Below are 21146 nucleotides of genomic sequence, written 5' to 3'. Positions count from 1 at the left end.
CAGCACCTGACCTACCCACTTCGTCACTATCAAATGTGCCAGTAGTCAGAGACTTCTCAGACGTCTTTCCTGATGACGTCACAGGTCTTCCACCAGAGAGAGAGGTGGAGTTTGCGATTGATCTCATGCCAGGCACAGTGCCAATCTCCAAGGCACCGTACCAATTAGCTTCAGCTGAGATGTTAGAACTCAAGCAGCAGATTCAAGAGCTTCTCGACAAGGAATTCATCCGCCCCAGTTTTTCACCGTGGGGCGCACCAATGCTCTTTGTGAAAAAGAAAGATGGGAACATGAGGCTGTGCATCAATTACCGGGAGCTGAACAAGGTGACGATCAAGAATAAATACCCATTGCCAAGGATCGAGGACTTGTTCGATCAGTTGCAGGGAGCTACCGTGTTCTCTAAGATAGATCTTTGATCAGGGTATCATCAGCTGAAGGTGAAAGACACATATGTTCAGAAGACAGCCTTCAGAACCAGATATGGGCATTACGAGTTCTTAGTGATGCCGTTTGGGCTGACGAATGCTCCACCTATTTTCATGGACCTCATGAACCGAGTATTTCAACCTTACCTCGACCAGTTCGTCATAGTATTTATTGACGATATCCATATTTACTCGAAGAGCCAGGAGGAGCATAGCCAGCACTCGAAGACAGTTTTGCAGACCTTGCAGAGTCGTAAGTTATTTGCAAAGTTCAGTAAGTGTGAATCCTGGTTGAAAAAGGTAGCGTTTTTGGGTCACATAGTGTCTAGCGGTGGAATTGAGGTGGATCCAGCGAAAGTGGCAGCCGTTAAGTAATGGGTTGAACCGAAGAATGCTTCAGAGATCCGCAGTTTTCTGGGTTTAGCCGGTTACTACCGTAAGTTCATTCTGGGGTTTTCTTCGATAGCAGTGCCACTCACTTCACTGACCAAGAAGAATGCTAAATTTGTTTGGAGCGATGAATGTCAGAAGAGCTTCGATACTTTGAAGCAAGCTCTTATTTCAGCGCCAGTGTTAGCCATGCCAACAGGGTAAGGAGATTTTGTGCTATACACCGATACATCTAAGTTCGGGTTAGGCGCAGTGTTGATGCAGCATGGTCGGGTGATAGCTTATGCTTTCAGACAGTTGAAGATGCATGAGAAGAATTATCCGACTCACGATCTGGAATTAGCCGCTGTTGTCTTTGCGTTGAAGATTTGGAGACACTACTTGTATGGCGAGAAGTGTCAGATATTCACTGATCACAAGAGTCTCAAATATTTCTTCACCCAGAAAGAACTAAATATGAGACAGAGACGGTGACTGGAGTTAGTAAAAGACTACGACTGTGAAATTAGCTACCATCCGGGGGAAGCTAATGTAGTGGCAGATGCCTTGAGCCAGAAAGTCGCATTTGTGGCACAGTTGTCAGTGCAGAGACCTCTTCAGTCTGAGATTCAGAGGTTTGGTTTGGAAGTTTATCGCAAGGGCAGAGCTCCGAGGCTGTCTAATCTGACAGTCCAATCTTCCCTTCTTGACCGTATTCGAACAGGTCAGCCTACAGATGAGCAGTTACGGAAATGGAGGCTGAAGGACGAAGCTAAGGGCAGTGTACTCTACACAGTGTCAGATGGTATTGTGAGATACAGAGACAGAATGTGGGTGCCTACCGTTGATTCGATCAGAGAGGATATTTTGACAGAGGCACATGCATCTCCGTATTCCATTCACCCAGGAGACACCAAAATGTACAAGGACTTGCAGATTTTGTATTGGTGGCCAAGGATGAAGCGAGACATCCGCAGATTCATGTCCGAATGCCTCACTTTTCAGCAGGTGAAGGCAGAACATCAGAGGCCAGCAGGAATACTTAAGCCACTCCCTATCCCAAAGTGGAAACGGGAGAATATTACAATGGACTTTGTGGTTGCTTTGCCGAGGTCAGTCAGAGGATTTAACGTCATTTGGGTTATAGTGGACCGACTCACCAAGTCAGCACATTTCCTGCCAGTGAAGACGACTTTCTCCATGACACAGTATGAGGATATTTATATCAGGGAGATAGTTCGGTTGCATGGGATCTCAGTTTCTATTGTGTCCGACAGGGACTCGAGATTTACATCGTTCTTTTGGAAGAGCCTACATGCAGCCATGGGGACGAAGTTGCTTTTCAGTACCGCTTTTCACCTGCAGACAAATGGCCAATCTGAGCGAGTGATTCAGATTTTGGAGGATTTATTGAGAGCATGTATGATCGATTTCCAGGGAACTTGGGAATCAAAGCTACCTCTAGTGGAGTTTACCTACAACAACAGTTTTCAATCATCCATTGGTATGGCTCCCTACGAGGCGTTGTATGGAAGGAAGTGCAGATCACCAATACATTGGGATGAAGTTGGAGAGAGCAGAACTTGGTCCGGAGATAGTTCAGCAAACTGCAGATTTGGTCGTCAAGATTCGAGACAGAATGAAGACCGTCCAGAGTCGCCAAAAGAGCTATGCAGATAAGAGGAGAAGAGATCTCGGGTTTTCCGTAGGCGATCATGTTTTTATAAAGATAGCACCCATGAAGGGTGTTATGATATTTGGAAAGAGAGACAAGCTCAGTCCGAGGTTTATTGGACCGCTTGAAATTCTGGACAGAGTTGGGACACTAGCCTATCGTGTTGCCCTTCCGCCGAATCTGGCCGGGGTGCACAACGTGTTCCATGTCTCAATGCTGAGGAAGTATCTAGCTAATCTTTCGCACGTGTTGAGCTATGAACCTTTACAGTTGGCTCCGAACCTGTCATATGAGGAAAGACCCGTCCAAATCCTAGACAGACAGGAGCGTAGACTTCGGAACAAGGTGACCAAGCTGGTCAAAGTCCGATGGCTGAATCAATCAGTGGAGGAGGCCACTTGGGAAGCCGAGGCAGACATGAGAATTCGCTACCCGGAGTTGTTTGGTAAGATTTAATTTCGAGGACGAAATTTTTATAAGTGGGGGAGGAACTGTAGTGCCCAAATTCAGTACACGTATAACCCAGGCATTATTTAAATTGTTAAATAGTTTATTTAAGTTTAAAATGATTTTAGTGATGCATGATTTATTTAAATTGCATTATTTTAATGTTTATGTGATGCACGTTAATATGTTTTCTCGAGCTTCATGTTTCAGGCGATTATTCTATGCGGGATCGAGGAGATGAGACCGGGGACGATTTTTGGTAATTTTAAAACGTGGTATTTTATTTTAAGTTGGGCTTGGGGCATTTTAAGAGGTTTAATTAAAGTTTAGGCATTTTAAAGTCTAAATTAGTTATTTAGTGAATTTATGAATTGAAAACTTTTAAAGATTTAGAACTTGTGCATTCTATTTAAATTAGAGAATTTTATTAGAGGTTAGTGGAGAGTAATATTTTAATTACCTTGCTAATTATTGATTAAGCAAATTTTACTCTCCCTAATTAACTAATCACACGTTTTACACACCTTTACACACACTGAAACCAAAAAACACACACACACACATTCAGATTTTTATTTTTTAAAAAAAAGAGCAAAACCTAGGGTTCTTGAGGAACTCAGCAGCCACCCCTCCCTTCAAAGAATATCGGCAGTTTCGGTGATTTTATTTCAAGAAAATCGAGCCACCATCGTCCCGGATCAAGCCTCACTCCGTCTCCGCTTCGGTATTGCCGTATCGTGAGTTTTAATATAAAAAGGCACGTATATACTGTTATTTCTACATCGATCTCGTCATATTATGCGTTGTGTTGTTATTTATGCGTAAAAATACATTTGTGATGTGTAGAAGTTTGAGCAATTATGTTTAGAACACTTTTGAAACCATTTTCAGATCTAAATTCACGTTTTTATGTCTTTTTAAATACTGCGATTTTTCGGTCGCGTTTTTGAGAAAACTTTCAACACAAAAATTGTAGAACTTTTTGATACCTTCGATTTGACAGTAAATTCGAATTATTTGGATAAAAATTGAGTGAGTTATGATCATTTTTGTTGGACTGCTCAAACTGCGTTTTCAGAAAATTATGTTATTGATGAGTTCTTGAGATTTTCTTGTTGCAGGCTTCGTTGGGCATCGATGGGTGATCATTGCTGCGTTTAGGTATACTGAGAATGATGTTGGGGTGTACGTTGGTATTTCGTTTCGTGTCTTTAGGCACTTGGTTGAGTTAGAAATCGTAGGAATTGATTTTGATGTCAAATTTCGTGTTCATGAGTTGAATAGCGTTGTAAGTTGGGCGTCGTTGTTTTGGGACGTTCGTTTGAGTTGAATGAGTGTTCTAGCACTCTAGGACGGATCTTGAGGTGTCGATTCATGATCGGGATGGTAGAATTTGGAGAAATAAGCTTTGAGTACATGACTTTCTGTTGGTTTACTTTTACCGAGTCTATACGGACCCCTCGACGGACCCTGACACGGGGTCCGTGCCCTTGTTTCCTCCTTAGTGTCAGTAAATCGAGTCTAGATGGACCCTTCCACGGACCCTGACACGGGGTCCGTGCCTTCATTTTCCTTGAAAGTATAAAATTTGCGAGCCTACACGGACCCCTAGACGGACCCTAGCACGGGGTCCGTGTCCTTAATTCTTTTCGAGCATTTCTTTTGCAAACCTACACGGACCCATACACGAACCCAGGCACGGGGTCCGTGTACTTCATATATCTTGGCAAATTCTAATGGTGTTTTGGGAGTTTCATGTCTTGGGTTAGTACGATAATTTAAAAAGAGGTCAAGTCTCGAGTGTTCTAGAATGTCTTAAGTTATTTACTGAATTCAGGTGTGAGCACGTGCGCCTACGTCTAAGCTATGCAAGTTAAGTATTTAAATTCATGTTAGTTTGTGCAGCAGCGACCCCAAATGAAATCCAACGAATCCCTCAACGCCATGTAAGTATGTCGACGTGCAAGAAATTATTTTCAAGTTTTTGAGGTATGCTAAATGTCTTGTGACCAATGTATGTAAGGGGTTGGAAAGCGTTAAATCATGAACGGGGACCAACCCACCCCGTTAAAGCATGAACGGGTTTAGATCAGGATTGGAAAACGTTAAATCATGAACGGGGACCAATCCGCCCGTTAAAGCATGAACGGGGATCTCATGTATGTGGCAGTAGATTCGTCCCTGTCAGCCCAGTACTGTGGTTTATTCTGATCAGGCGAATTATGTTATGGGTCACTTGCTTTGAAACATGCTTCTACGCAAAATAATGAAGTTCATGTATGTTTATATATGTACAAGTATGCAAGCATGTTTATGAAAGTTTTCACGTTATGGCACGTCTAAGTTATATACGTATGTTCATGTTCAGTGCAATTTCAGGTTTCTAGTTATGTATGTTCTATTTTAAAGTTGCATGTGGTTTTACTATGTAGTACTTGTTACTCCCAGTTTATACGGGTTGAGTCTTTAGACTCACTAGACTTGATCGATGCAGGTGAGGATGTTTTCGAGGAGACAAGGGATGGGGACCAAGGAGCAAGCTTGGACTGAGTAAGAGGCTAAACCCGAGGACCGCCCAAGTTTAAGCTTTTATGAAAATGTTTAATTACTCTGATTTTATGTTACTGTTTGAGGTTCGAGCATATACTTTTGGTAAACATCATTTTGAGATTTTTCTATTGCAACAATTTTTGAGGACGAACAGTTGTTTTATCAAATTTTGAGGGTTCACGATTTATTTAAGAAAATTTTTAATTTTTCCGCAAATTTTTAAGTAGTAAAAGTACGGTACGTTACAATTCGACCCACCACCGAGCCCACTTGACCCTAACCATTCTTGGACCACGCCCAAACCCAGCCCAAACCAGCCCAGCCCCTTAAACCCCTGCATCGAACCACTTGAAACAAGAACCAGAAGCTGCGCGCGTTCCATCTTGCTGCCCTGCGGTCCCCTTGTTTTGCTCGAGCCAGCAATGAGCCAGCAGCACCAGCCCCTAGCCCGACTCCTGCCCATTACCCTTGGACCTGGAGCTACCCCGACTCGCCCTTAGCCCCGCTGTACCACTCTCCTGAAGTCCAGCAGCGTACAACACATGGGGGAGAGTCCCACTTCACGTGGACTCTTCCCCAGCCCCTAGCTCGAACCCTAGCCGCAATAGGACCCTACCTAGCCTTCGAACCTGACCCTGGCCAAGCCCCCAACCAGCCCTAGCCAGCCCCGTGACCCCATGCAAACAATCAGATCCCTCTCACCAAGCACAACACAATACACTCACACGGTTCTTATATTCCCTTAACCCACGATGGTTCCAGCTTGGTTCCCTAAATTTTTTTATCATATTTCAACCATATTTTAATCATATTTACCATGAATTGGAAGCGTGTCTGTTAGATTCAAAAACGTTTTCAAAACAAGCATAAAATCAACGTATTTTTTTGAAAAATAAACGTGCCACCGTAAAATATTCACACACCTAAATTTTTCATGTATCAACAATTAAATCATGCATAATATGATTTGTATGATCTTAAAAGAGTTTAGAAAACGTGTCTTTGCGTTTATAACGCTCGACTATACGATCTTTGGCGAGGGTGCGACGTTGGATGACCGGACGACGAAGAACACAAGCTTTTCTTTTCCAACCTTATTTTCGAATTTTGTAGCTGCGTGCTGTGTGTTTTTCGGCTGGTGTAGGTGAATTATGAGGTTTCAAGGACCTAGATAGCATATTTATAATTTAATTTGCAAGTTAAATGGGCTTTGGTTTTGGGCTTGCAACTTAAGGGTAATTGGGCCTACTTAAATTGATTAAATTGAGCCCAATAACATTTAATTAATTAAATAATAAAAGTTTATAAAATTAGTTTCCATAAAATAATATTTTTGATCTTTTAAAACTCCTTGTTTTGCCCAAAACCGGCTTCCCGGGAAAAATCGAGCTCGACTCGTAAGATAATTAGAACTCCAACATTTTTAAAAAAATTAAATCGTTTTTAATCATATTAGGAAGCCTTGCCATTATTTAAATAAAAATACATATTCTTATCTTGGTCGTCCCCGATCTCCTTTTCCCTGCCTATTATCCAATATTCGGGTAAAATCCTTAATTTCATGAAATCACGTCTTTTTATCATTTAATTATGCAATAATATATTTAATCATGTAATAAATATCATGCTAGCATTTGAAAGCAATTAAATAAAACAATTAAGAAATTAAAATAATTTTACATGCATGTTGTTTACGTGGATTGGTTTTTCGAACGTTACACACACCATAATACAAGAAAAAAATAAATATGCAAGTATAGTGATAAGTTAAACACAATATAATTATAATAAATGTCACATAAAAAGCCATATAATATAATAAATGTCACATCCACCTTGTAAGCAAATACATGGTTGTTTATCTATTGTCTCCTGCACAAACATTATGTCTTCTCTAAACCCTAGAATAATCTAATATATGAAGGAAGAAATAAGAAATAAAGTGAAATCATCACATTCACACGTATTCACTTAACTTTTTTTTTTAAGTTGCAAGCCTCGGCTAAAATTTATAATTATCTATTGCATTTTTTAGTATTAAGGAAAATGAAGTATGAAATCTCTTATGAAATAATATGCTTATGGTTGTGTAAATTTAGGCTTTAAAATAATATAGCCTATATTGATTCAAGATGCAAGCCTACTGTATATAAATTATATATATGTACATGATTACATGTTAAATTATTTGTTTTCAAAATATGATGTCACGCATATGACTTCAACTTTGCCATTGAAACTTACTGGAATTGGAAACTTAAATCATTTAAATAAAGTTTAGGACATAATGGCTATGATAATCAAGATTAGAGCTAATAAGTAGCTACTATGGTTTAATCTAATGGTTCCTTTGACTTTTAGATAATTTTGAGAAATAATAATGATATTATTATGCCTAAAGAATTTAATAAAGTTACACTTTGATTCTAGATATATAAATATTTATTTGTTTGAAATATATTATTCCAGTCATGCTAACTTGAATGGTTCAAGACTTATAATTAGTTAAATTAAAAGAGTGATTATCATACAAAATATAAATTCTATATTTAATGAAATAAACTACGAATTATGATATAAATAAATGATTTTTTGACACTCCTATAGAGTTTTCGTGATTTACAAGCTCGATCTATACCTCAAGTAATTCAAAAAGAAAATGTATGTTATTACCAGATAATATACAGTAGGTAATCATAGTGTTTATATTAGTTGAACGTGGATTATATGACATTTATTTGTCTACGTGGATTAATTTGTGACATTATATAAACATCGATGCGTGAAAATAAAAACCTATTTTACAGACACATATTTTTTGTATATATATGCAGCATTCATGCATGACACGACATTGCATTATATGTTGAGCCTTGATTTTATTGATGACTGATACCCCAGAGATGGGCCCACTAGAGTTAGGCCCAAATCAGATTTGGGACCCTCGGGCCATCTCTAGCCCAGGTGGAAGGCAGACCCATGACAGACCCATGTATTATCCTATAAATATCAGGTTTGACTGTTTGATTCACTCATTCGCTATATTATTTTTCAGCAGCACCCTTAGCTACTCTCCCCTTATATCCTCAGTCTGTGACTTGAGCGTCGGAGGGGCTATGCCGGGACACCCTCCAGGCCCTCTTCTAACAGTCTTCTTTGTGATTTCTGGCTCAGAGCAAATTTGAAGCCCGCGTCTAGACTAGCGTCACTCGCTGGAATCGAACCCTAAATTTTTAGTGAGTATCACTTGACGTCGTCAGTGGGAAATTTGAGCTGAGAAGTAGAGATGGTAGGCCGGAGAGGAAGCAGAAGAATCAACTCAGCATCATCGCGTCCTCAGATGGGACCCGAACAACCTCGTCTTGAGACGAGACACGACCCGTCATGAGGCAAGAGCTGAACAACCCCTTCCCAGTGAGAATGTGGGGAACTTGACCCTGGAACAATTGGGCCAATTTATACCCGGACAGTAGACGAGGCCATGAAAAAAAACTAAGAGTCTATTTATACTGAAGAACAGGCCACTCGCCAGAAGCGAGAGAAAAATGCTGAGGGTCACCAGAATTGGATTGAAGAGACACAGCCCCTCCCAAGTGGGGAGAATATTGAGATGGGAGAGATGTGGAAGGAAATACGAATGTTGAGGCAGCAGTTGGGAAGCAGAGCGCCGGACCCAAGAGAGGAAATCATTTTTCACTCGTCATTTTAGAAGAAGGGCTCCTTCCAAATTTTCGACAGTCAAATGTTGGAGAGTACGAAGGACATACTGGCCCCGAGAAACACTTGGGGAGGTTTGAGAATGTGGCTCTGTTACATAGATGGGGTCAAGTGCAGGGTGTTTCTGGGCACGCTGGTGAGGTCAGCCCAACAATGGTTTAACATCTTGCAGCCCAATTCCATACAGTCTTTTGAGGATTTTTCTACGGCTTTCTTGCACCGATTCGCTAGTAGCAAGAGGCATCAGAAAAACTATTTGAGCATGTTCGTGATGAAACAATAAGAAGCTGAAACTTTGCGAGAATTTGTCCAGCGTTTCAACAATGCAGCGCTGGAAATACCAGCAGCTACCCCTGACATCATGATAAGTGTCTTTACCCAAGGACTGAAAGGAGGGGAGTTCTTTAAATCGTTGGTCAAGAAACCTCCATCAAGTTATGATGATCTATTATCTCAGGCGGAAAAATATGTTAATCTAGAAGACGTCCAGCGACATAAGAGGATGGAGTAGTGGCCTGGGGGAGGAAGATTTGAGGGGGCGGAGAGAGGAGGTAGGAAGAGGAGTGCAGGTGAAAGGGAGGAGGACAAAACTAGAGGTAGAGGACAATTCTCATCACATGTTCATCTGAATAAGAATCGAGATAAAGTGATAGAGGTGAGGGAATCAGGGGAGAAGGGGGAGAAGTCACAAAGAGTGGAGAGCAGTGCTAGGTTTCCGCCGCTGGCTAGACAAGAAAGATCCTCATCCGGGAGTGAACTGAGATCTCGCCCGTCCCCTAGGCAAGGTCGAGGTGCTCCATGGATAAATCAGAGGGTCGGGAACCAGAGAAGGGAAGGTCGAGGTCAAGATGTCCCTCAGGAGCCCATCGAACCGAGGAGGGGAAGGAATGAAGACAACCACGATATGAGAAGAATGATTCATATGATCTCGGAAGGTGCTACTGATGGAGACTCCGGGCGAGCTCGGAAAGCACATGAGAGAAGGTTGGAAAACTTTGAGATATCTAGGGGTGCGGGCTTGCCCCAGGATCCTGTCATCAGCTTTGGGCCGGAAGACCTCTGAGACGTTGTGGCTCCACATAACGATGCCTTGGTGGTGACGGCCATCGTTGCCAATTACGATGTGGCACAGATCTTTATTGATAATGGAAGCTCTGTGAATATCTTGTTCAAGAGCTCTCTAGATCAGATGAAGGTGGAAGGATTTGAGTTTAAGCCGGTTTCTACTCCTCTGTATGGGTTTGAAGGACATGACATTCCGCCGTTGGTTCAAATTGTCCTTCCTCCATCAGCGTATAATGGAATTCTGGGATGCCCAGCCTTAATGGATTTCAGAGTTGTAGCTTCCACATATCATCAGAAGCTTAAGTTTCATGTGGGAAAGGGGTTTGGAGTCCTGTGCAGAGACCACAAAGTCGCGCGTCGGTGTTATGAAAGAATAGTGAAGGAAGAGGGAAAGAGGGCGCGTGTGGAGGTCAATATGATTAGAAGGGGAAGAAGCGGGTTGCCCGTGGTAAAGAAGGAGGTTCAGGAGGTGATGGATGAAGATCCAGAGATCATAGCATTTGGGCCCGAAAAGAAGACGCTCAGAAATAGCCCCGGACCTTGACCCAAGGGTCAGGGAAGAACTCCTTACTTGTTTACAGGCTAATCTCAGCGGATTCGATTGGTCGGCCCAAGAACTTACAGGGATGACTCTAGATGTTGCAGAGCATCAGTTGAACATCTTGCCTAATTCTCGCCCTGTAAAATAGAAAAAAAGACAATTCGGGTCTGAGAAAGATAAAGTTATCCGAAAAGAGGTGGGAAAATTGATTGAGGCTGGACACATTCGAGAAGTGAAATTTCCTACTTGGCTATCGAATGTCATCATAGTCCCAAAGAGTTCAGGGAAGTGGAGGATGTGTGTGGACTTCAGAGATCTCAATAAGGCATGTCCTAAAGATTGTTGTCCTTTGTCCTGAATAGATCAGTTGGTGGACTCCACCGATGAACATCAATATCTGTGCATGTTGGATGCTTATCAGGGTACCACCAAATCCCCTTAGCTGTGGAGGACCAAGATAAAGTGAGTTTCATTACCTAGGAAGGAACTTTCTGTTACGTGGTCATTCCCTTCGGACTAAAAAATGTCGGAGCCACGTATCAGCGATTGATGGATAGAGTATTTTCAGAGCAGGTGGGAAGGAATGTCGAAGTGTACGTGGACGACTTCATGGTGAAGTCAAAGGACTCAACCCAGTTGATACCTGATTTAGTGGAGACATTTTCCACCCTCAGGTCCTATGGGCTAAATTTGAACCCTCAGAAATGTGTCTTTGGAGTGAGGAGTGGGAAGTTTTTGGGTTATATGGTTACAGAGAGGGGGATTGAGGCTAACCCCGAGAAGGTTTGAGCTATACAAGATATGGTTTCTCCTCGAGGAACCAATGAGGTGCAAAATTTAATAGGAGGATTGCTGGGCTGGCGAGGTTTATCTCGAGGTCCGCTCACAGAAGCTTACGGTTCTTCCGGACTTTGCGTAAGGCGAAAAAATTTGAATCGGGTCCGGATTGCGAGAAGGCCTTTTGAGAATTGAAGAAGTACCTTGTTGAGCTTCCTGTCCTGGCCAAACCGGCAGTAGGTGAGACTTTGTGGGTATATTTATCTGCCACCGAGGGAGCTATGAGTTCGGTCTTGTCAAGCTAGAGGGATAAACTCAACGGCCAATCTACTATGTTTCACATGCACTCAAAGGGGTAGAGATAAGATACTCAGGGTTGGAAATATTGGTTTTGGCTTTAGTGATGACGGCGAGATGCTTGGACCCTACTTCCTATCTCATCCAATTGCGGTGCTCACCAACAGTACATTGGGTAGGATCTTAACTCATTCAAATATGTCTGGTTATTTGGTTAAGTGGACTACTGAGCTGAGAGAGTATGACATCCAGTATGAGCCAAGAACAGCTATCAAAGCGCAAGCCTTAGCTGATTTTCTGGCTGAGACTTTGCGTCAGGAGAATGAGGACCCTTGGAAGGTGTATGTGGATGGTTCCTCATCGAAGGATGGAAGTGGGGTGGGGGTAGTATTGATTTCGCCAGCTGGAGTGGAGGTGAATTTAGCCATAAGTTTGGACTTTCGACCATCCAACAATGAGGCAGAGTACGAGGCTATGCTGGCAGGGCTTCGAGCAACTAGAAACGTGAGTTAACCGAGTTCTTATTTTTCCAGACTCACAGCTGGTAGCGCAGCAGATGAAGGGGGTATATGATGTGAAAGATGAAAAACTTATCGAGTACGCCCAAGAGGTGGACAAGATTAGAGAGAAGTTCACAGAGGTTACGTTCGAGCATATCCCTAGGAAAGAGAATGAAAAGGTGGATACTCTAGCCAAAATTACTGGAACAATGGGGAGTTGGAAGACAAGATATGTGGTATTTCAAATTGAACTCACCCCTCACACAAGTTTGCCTGCAGTCGAACAGGAAGAAAAGGATTGGAGGATTGTGATAATTAGTTATTTGATGGAGGGAAAGCTTTCTAACGACCCTAGGGAAGCTCGTAAGTTGAAGATAAGGTGTTCACGTTATGTGATAGTGGCAGAAGTGTTATATCGAAGATCCTTCACAGGCCCGCTCTGAGTTATAAAGAAGATGATTATGTGCTCCGAGAAGTTCACGAGGGATGTTGTGGAAATGATTTGGGGGATTATGCATTGGCAAGAAAGATGTTGCTCGCCGGTTATTGTTGGCCCTTCGTGCCGCATGATGCCCAAGAATTAGTGATGTCCTATGATAGTTGTCAACGTAATGCCCGGTTGCATCACCGGTCGGCCATGCTGATGAAGACCATCACGGCTGCATGTCCTTTTGACCACTGGGGAATTGATATTGTGGGTCCTTTCCCTATAGCTCCTGCTCAGAAGAAGTTTCTATTGGTAGCAGTTGCCTATTTTTCGAAATGTGTGGAAGCAGAGCCTTTGGCTAGGATCACTGAGAGTGACGTCCTGAAGTTATTGTGGAAGAATATAGTGTGCAAATACACGGTGCCTAGGAGACTGATATCCGATAATAGAAGATAGTTCCAAGGAGCTAAGATCCAAGCTTGGTGTAAAGATATGAAGAACCAACAAGTCTTTACCTCTGTAGCTTACCCCCAGAGTAATGGGCAGGTGGAGGTGACTAATCGGACGCTGGTGCACGGTCTAAAGGTACGACTTGGCAATACTAAGGACAATTGGGTGGATGAACTACCAAGTGTATTATGGGCTTACTAAAAAACTCTGAGAGAAGAAACCAAAGAAACTCCTTTCAGTTTAGTCTATGGTAATGAGACGGTGCTCCTGGTTGAGATTGGATTGGAATCAGTGAGGGAGATGTTTTATGATGAAGATAACAATATGAGACGAGCCACTGACTTTGATCTGTTGGAAGAGAACAGAGAGGCCACGAGTATTCGCTTGGAAGCTTATAAGAATCGCATTGCACAGTCTTATAATCGGAAGGTCATTCAGAGAAACTTTCAGGTAGGAGACTTGGTAATGAGGAAGGTTGAGGAAGAGCGGATAGGAAAGTTAGACCTAAAGTGGGAGGGTCCCTTCAAAGTGATCGAAAAGCTTAATTCTGGAGCCTACTACTTGGAGAATGCGCAAGGCAGGGCTTTGAAAAGGCCCTGGAATGCTTACCACCTTAGGAAATATCATTCTTGATTTTATCGTTGATGTATTTAATCTTGAATTTTCTCATGTAATCAGTTGAAATTCAATAAATTCAAGTTCTTCTTTTCAGTTCATGAATGTTGTTGTATTATGAAAGTGAGAAAAATTAAATTTTCCTGCTAAGGCATCGGATAGCAGAGGAGCAGAGTTCGAGAGGAGAAAAATTAAACTTTCCTGCTAAAGCATCGCCTAGCGAAGGAGCAGAGTTGGGGAGGAGAGAGAAGTTCTGAGTGCTCAAATCGACGTTCGTATATGAAAGAATTTAAACGTTGCTTCAGTATCGGTAACCTATAAACGTCGTTGATCTTGTGTATTTATAGAAGTTTTGAATTCAACGTCTATAAACAAAATGGCTTCTTTAACTTCTGATAAAATCAGCTTTATTACCTAAAAAGGTTCCTGCAAAAAGTTTCAGAACAATCAGTCTTGTTTCATACCACATTTGGTAAAACGTATTAAATGACTTTGTTCAGCATTGATGATGCATTTAATACTTTGTACTTGGTAAAGTAACGATAACATTTAATATAAGATCATTAGGTTCTGATTCAGTAGAAGTCAAGTTCTGCTTCTGTTTTTCTAAACTGATAAGTACTCGAAGAGTACTGCTTTGTTAAGGCGATACGAAAACTTCTGCTTTTATATTATCTTCTGGTTTTACTAACGCGATCTACTGGTTTTGACTATCATCACCACAATTAAATTAAGTCTATCATTATGTTTTAAAATAAATCATGTATGAATTGTATCAGTTTTCTAAGTTTCGTTGAACATGAGATATTCATTTTGTGTTATGTTGAAAGTATTCTATATTTTGAGCACTATTAGGATTCAACTGGATATATGAAGTATTTCCGAACTATGATATGAAATGAGTTCTTATACGGTGGGATTATAACCGTTGTTATGATCTCGTCCTATTAGAGGATTAAAAATTAGATACTGATATCAGTAAACCATGGAAATTATATATATTAATTTTAGTTCTTACTATGATTTATGTCATGACTCTTATAAGTTTATGAAGTACGATGGTGCTTTCGCATTATGAGATATTTTGTCAATATTCCAAATATATATTGTTATGTCTTGAAAGGTACATGCTTCTCTCTTACCAAATAAGAACGAGGAACAATTAGACGATGAAGAGCAAACGATGATTTTGGGGTTGGTGAAGCAGATGTTAAATTCTAGAACTTATTTTAGTTACGCCTATTTTCATTTTATTTAAGTTGCAAAACACTTCCACAATTTTATTTCGTTTTCGGAGTTTTTGTTGTAAAGAAGATATTATTTTGAGTAAAATATGAAATATGATGGTTCTGGTTTATAATAAACTACGATTCTTGTTGTTTGATGATTATGTGATTGTTGAACAACGTCGATATCGACGCTCTTAGGTCACGAGGCATGACAATTCATATAGAAGAAAAAAAGATTTCTTATTTTTACATTGTACACTTTAGCAAATTTTCCAATGTATATGAAAAAATTACTACTAAGTATATTAAATAAAATTTACTTATGAAATATAATATTGGCATAAATTAATAATTTTGGTTTCCCATTTTATGCCAAAATAAGTTACTCTTGTAGGCTCAACCTAAAACTAGTGAATTTTCCGCACTTTGCATGCTTAAACAGTTGAAATAATTATCTTAACGTTATTTTTTATTTTCTAATGGATAGTTTAATTTTTCCATACCTTTTTATTAGGAGTGATTTAGTAATCTATAAATCCAAAATATAAATAAATATATGTATGAATTTTAAAATATATAAAGATAGACTTGAAAGATTTAGAAAGAAAGACTATTTAGAAAAACTATTCTAATAAAATTGACCGAGAAAGTTATTTAATGGGAGTATGACTCTCAATTTCAATAAAACTTCACCCAAATTAATAATTAGAAGTTAATATAAGGATCTAAACTTTAATTATATATAAAAATTTATTATAGAAATTAGGTTACGATGTGTTTTATTTTGTCGATGGGCAAATATGATGAGTGTATGTTACACCGAAAATTCTACTCTATATGTTTGAACAAAATGATGGATTAATCATCTCATTATATAGAACAAAAATCGAGAGTAAACCTTCCCACCTACCATAAATTCACTAAATCTAATATTTAACACATTCTGCTGCAGCAAAAGATTGCATTCAAAAGATTCGCAATACAGTTCCAATCATTACACATTTACTCGCCATCTAATACGGTGGATTCGATCTCGAATAGTTCCCAAAATGGTGAAAAAGTTGGGCAACATGCTACCATCTGTTTCCTTCAAATAGCTGAAATATCAGAAACTGGAAGGCCTTTTTGAATATATTAGAAAATTATAGGTATTGATCTCCATGCGAAGCCTTGGCAAATCAGCAGTCCTCGCTAATTATACCTTACGTTCGTTATCATTTCGACCTAAACAAGGTTTAATCAATTTTGCCAATACACACAGTCTGTTTGGATCGATGGATTTCATCGACATTAATTTTATTTAATTATGATACTAATGTCAATTTCTTTTACAAAATTAATTCGCACAAAATATAAAGAGTTTGTCTCTTGTGAGACAGTCTCACGAATCTTTATATGTGAAACGGGTCAACCCTATCGATATTCACAATAAAAGATAATATTTTTAGCATAAAAAGAAATATTTTTCATGGATTGCTCAAATAATAAATCTGTCTCACAAAATACGACCTATGGACGTTTCACGTAAATTTTTGCCAAATGTAAATTATGGAAACAGATTGTTTTTTATTTCCTTGTAAATTAGTTTTACTATTATTTTCTCGAGAGAAAAAAAACTGTAGATATCATGTTAAAAAGACAAACTCTCTCTCATATTTGTTTTTTTTTCTCTCAAGTGCTTTTTTTACTACTATTGTTGGTTTTCATGAGACCGAAAAGAGGGCCCCCACTGTTTAATTGTTTGAACTGTGCCGCGGCATGTGTCTCAGTTTAAAATCATTTGGTACGATATATAAAACTTAATTTTTTTTAAAAAAATGTTACAAACGAAATTTGCTTTTTGAATTTAAAAAATTAAGTTGAAGTAAAAATAAAATTTAACGAAATAGGAAAAAAAATTCTCAATAAATTCATTCATTTGGAAAAAAAAAATGGCTTGATTTTTTAATTTATTGGAAATAAATTAACAATTTCTAAAAAAAATAGTTTTACAATGAGTTGATCAATATGGGTTTATGATTGGCACAAATGACAAACAAAACTACATACAAGTCAAAGCAAAACCATAAAAATGGCCAAATTACGATTTCAGTTCATTATCTTAAAGTAAAATTTTACAATTTTCATATACATTTTAAGTATATTTATAATTATGGTGCATGTTTTCTAAGAATAAATTCGAAATTGTTTCAAGTAGAATGAAAAATCAATCTTATAAAAAAATAACGACACATAAAGGTAAACCTGGTTACGTAGGCTATTTTCACTAGTTTAGGTCGAACAGACAACGAATCAAAGGTAAATTCGAGCAAGACTGCTAACTGGACAAGCATAGCATGGATATCACTCACCCGTTTCGCATTCGAAACTCGTTCTCTCCCGTAAATCGCTTATTTGATCATCCCTAACAGGATTCATGCACGTATCAGAAGTTATATATGATTTGTGGTTTCTGCATCATTGTGATTTAGGAATTTAATGGAGAATTTGACACAATGGGAAAGAAAGATGTCTTTGAAAAAATAGGAGATGAAACAAATTTCTTGAAGGCCACTGTGTTGATTTGTTTGGAAGAGTTCATGTTATTTATAGACAAACTAAGAAAAAATAAAATATATATTATCAAGAAACGGCTCGTGTGAACTAGTTTAGAATCGAATATTATTTTAATTGGGCTCGCACGTGAGAAGGGATTTGACTGATAGGTGAGGAGTAGCTAGTGTTTCCTTTGTTGTGCATTGCCTCACGTTCAACAACCAATCCTAAGTTAAGCACATGGCTCCGACTTGAATTTGTTTACTGTTAGGGTCACTGAATTTTGAATGAAATAAAACTTCCTTTCTACATGCAAATATCAAGTAGTTCGATTTGGCTCGTTTCGAAATTTGGTAAAGTTGCAGTACTAGTAAAACTTGTCTTTATTAAAAAAAAACGCCAAAAGAAAAGAAAGATGAGCCTGAAGACAGTGGCGGAGTCAGGAATATGACTCTACTCGTACTAGAATTTTAAACTCTATAATTTTTTAATATTTTAAATTGATCTATCTGGGCTCATATCAAATAATACAAATTGTACATATAATTTTTTTTTAAAAAAAATGGATCATCCAGGCTAAAACCTGAGCGTCATATAATGTGGCTCCGCTACTGCCGGAAGAAAAGGCGAATGAGGTTTTATATTTCTGTTGTTCGTCAAGCGTTCGAGTCACAAACTCTGTTGTCGTCTGAACTCCGATAATGATTTTTATAAATTTCAATTTTAACTTAATTTCACGAATAAATAAATATTGGTAAAAAAAAATGTAGATTAAAAACCAAAAAAGTCAAATAGGGCCAAGAATATATTTTTTTGAAAAAGGTTAAATATTCAAGTATTTAACTAACCTGTAGTGATGTGTTTTACTTGATTATTGAAACGTGCATAATACTTAGAAGCGTGAATCTTGTGTTTAGAATTTTTGGGATGTAACCTGAAGGATAGTTAAACAAGCAACTTTATTTTAATTTTTTTTAAAATATTTGATCACCTCAAACAAATTAGAAATATATATACACAAATATATATATTATAAAAAATATTCAAAATATGTATAAAAAGCCATATTTGATATATCCAAATGATTTTAAAGACATGGTTTTTTTTTCCTTCAAAATTTCTCCTCAAGGGTGTTCATAAATTGAGAGGTATATTGTATTGCTCATTTTTGGAGGATTTGCTCATTTTTGGAGGATTAAAATGCAATATTCTCCAATATACAATGACCTATATATATATATATATATGTGTGTGTATGTGATTTGTTGCAAACTAATCTTGTAGACTTATGTGAGTACAGATGAAGTGACATTCATTTATTGGATGTACTATTTTTTTATGTTTCATCACATACAATAAATTAATGTCATGTCGTCACTGCTACGGTTGAGGTATATTATATCAAAATTGTGTCTTTATTTATTTATTTATTTATATATATATATATAATGGTTAGGAGAATCAAATTAATTACCTCTTTCTTTGAAAGGAGACCCTACCAACAAACTAAAGCAAAGGCTGTGGTAGAGAGAGAGAGAGAGATTGGTTATGATGTCGATAATGGAAACGGGGTTTACGTATATATATAAAAAACAGTTACCTATATTGGAGATACAATTAGTGGTAAAATTGGGGATCCAAACTGTGTATGTAATTAAAATATAGGAACGTCCTGCCTCCTTTTCGAGTGATACATATCTCAATAATAAAATGTTGGGATTATATAGCTCGAAAGACAATATTTTATAATTTTTTATAAAACCAGAAACTTTTAATCATATGATTAATTTTCACATATATACCAACCAGTTATCTAAATTTATTTAATATTAATCTAACAGTGTCATGGGGCATCTAATATATATTTAGTTAGAATATTTAGAAAATAAAGAGTAAATATGGTGAGATACATGTATAATCAATAGAAGTGTGTACATATGAGATGACACTAACCTATTAGATGTGATGAAACATAAAAAAAAATTGTACATGTAGTAGATAAATGTCAACTAATCAGTGCTCACATAAGTGTGGACGGTGATTGTACAACATATCAAAACTATACTTATATATATTCTATTAAACAAGATGTTGTGAACTACTTGATACTCAAAATATATAGTGCCGAAAATAATTTTGAATGAGAATTAACAAACAGACTTGTGAGTCATAACTTTTTTCTAAATTAGAACATGCACCAAAGTCACTTATACAAAAATAATATTTTTTAATATATAATTTCTTGACCTTATCATTAATTTTTTTTTTAATTATAAAGTGTTTTGGTCACTTACTAGTGAGTCTTTCACTAGTGTGTGGAGATTTTGCACCTACAACTACCACAAGACCTCACCAAACCACCAATATTTATTGTGAAATGTGTCCAACTTCACCAACCCACACAGTAGGCCATAATTCATGAGATTTTATTTCCACCATCTAAATGCCCACTTTTTTTCTCTTAAAAATTTAAGTGGTATTTCATTGATAATACTTTTTAAAAAAAATAAAAAAAAAATCGAATCTTCTAATTATATTAAAACAACTATAGTTTGCATAATGTATTGGTAAAACATCACATATATGTTCCATGCCTTGGGACAAAACCTTGTGTAAGATTGTCTCATGGGTCGTATTTTGTGAGACATATCTCTTATTTGGGTTATCCATGAAAAATTATTACTTTTTATGCTAAGAGTATTAATTTTTATTGTAAATATCGACATGGTTGACCCGTCTCACAGATAAAGATTCGTGAGATTGTCTCACAAGAAACCTACTCTATGCTTAAATGACCGTGAATATATATGATAGTGTGTATCATTTTGGGTCGACCGAGATATGTATCGCGAAAAGTAAGGATGAAACTCAAATATAATCATATAAACATTTTGGTTCACCTCAAGGACCATCGAGTTTTCATTATTTATATTTCAATAAAAGAAAAAAACTAAAAAAAATATGATAAAACAATAAAATCACAATAGAAACTCTAAACCAATTCATTAAAATTTATTTTCGTCTCCATGTCATATTTGAATTAATTTCTCCCAGTTTCGATAATTTGTCGAGACTCTTATACTTATTTCTATTTAATATCATATATCACCTATGATTGAGATATAATTTATAAATATTTTTGCTAATGATTATTGAATAAACTATTCTAATTTTTTTAACTATCATTTGTACTTCTAATTTTTTTATATTACAAACTGAATTAAAATTATTAAATATTTTTTTATAAATTTGATTTCTATGAAACATGTTATTAGTGGACATTGAAAAACTTCACCATTTTACTTTGTTGCTTTTCTTATATAATTTATTTTAAAATCATAAATTTTTAATATTTTATTTTCTACTGTATCGAATTAAGTTTATTTTTTTATAATCATCACAGCTTGTTCTTTGATGTCAATCGCTATGTTATATTTTTAGACTGTTTTAATTTTTGTAACTATCATTTGCACTTTTAATTTTTATATTACGAATTGAATTAAAATGATTACATTTTTTTATAT

General features: G+C 37.6%; 1 protein-coding gene across 1 annotated transcript; it reads left to right on the top strand.

Moving 5' to 3' along the window:
- Window positions 1-12422: 12422 nt before the first annotated feature.
- On the top strand, window positions 12423-13249 carry LOC142521936 (uncharacterized). The gene is made up of 2 exons (XM_075625110.1): window positions 12423-12745; window positions 12799-13249. Exons 1-2 carry the CDS (start codon window positions 12423-12425, stop codon window positions 13247-13249), a joined length of 774 nt encoding a protein of 257 aa, XP_075481225.1.
- Window positions 13250-21146: the final 7897 nt, after the last annotated feature.

Source organism: Primulina tabacum, chromosome 13 (assembly GCF_025594145.1).
Source record: "Primulina tabacum isolate GXHZ01 chromosome 13, ASM2559414v2, whole genome shotgun sequence".
In the NCBI taxonomy this organism is placed as follows: Eukaryota; Viridiplantae; Streptophyta; class Magnoliopsida; order Lamiales; family Gesneriaceae; genus Primulina; species Primulina tabacum.
Note: the sequence above shows the minus strand (reverse complement) of the source record. Positions and strands in the feature narration are given on the sequence as shown.

Bases quoted from the DNA above. Each gene is read 5' to 3' on its own strand.
- LOC142521936 (XM_075625110.1), top strand. From the start codon at position 12,423: ATGAAGGGGGTATATGATGTGAAAGATGAAAAACTTATCGAGTACGCC. The intron at 12,746-12,798 runs GTGTTCACGTTA...GATCCTTCACAG, and splicing joins GCTCGTAAGTTGAAGATAAG to GCCCGCTCTGAGTTATAAAG.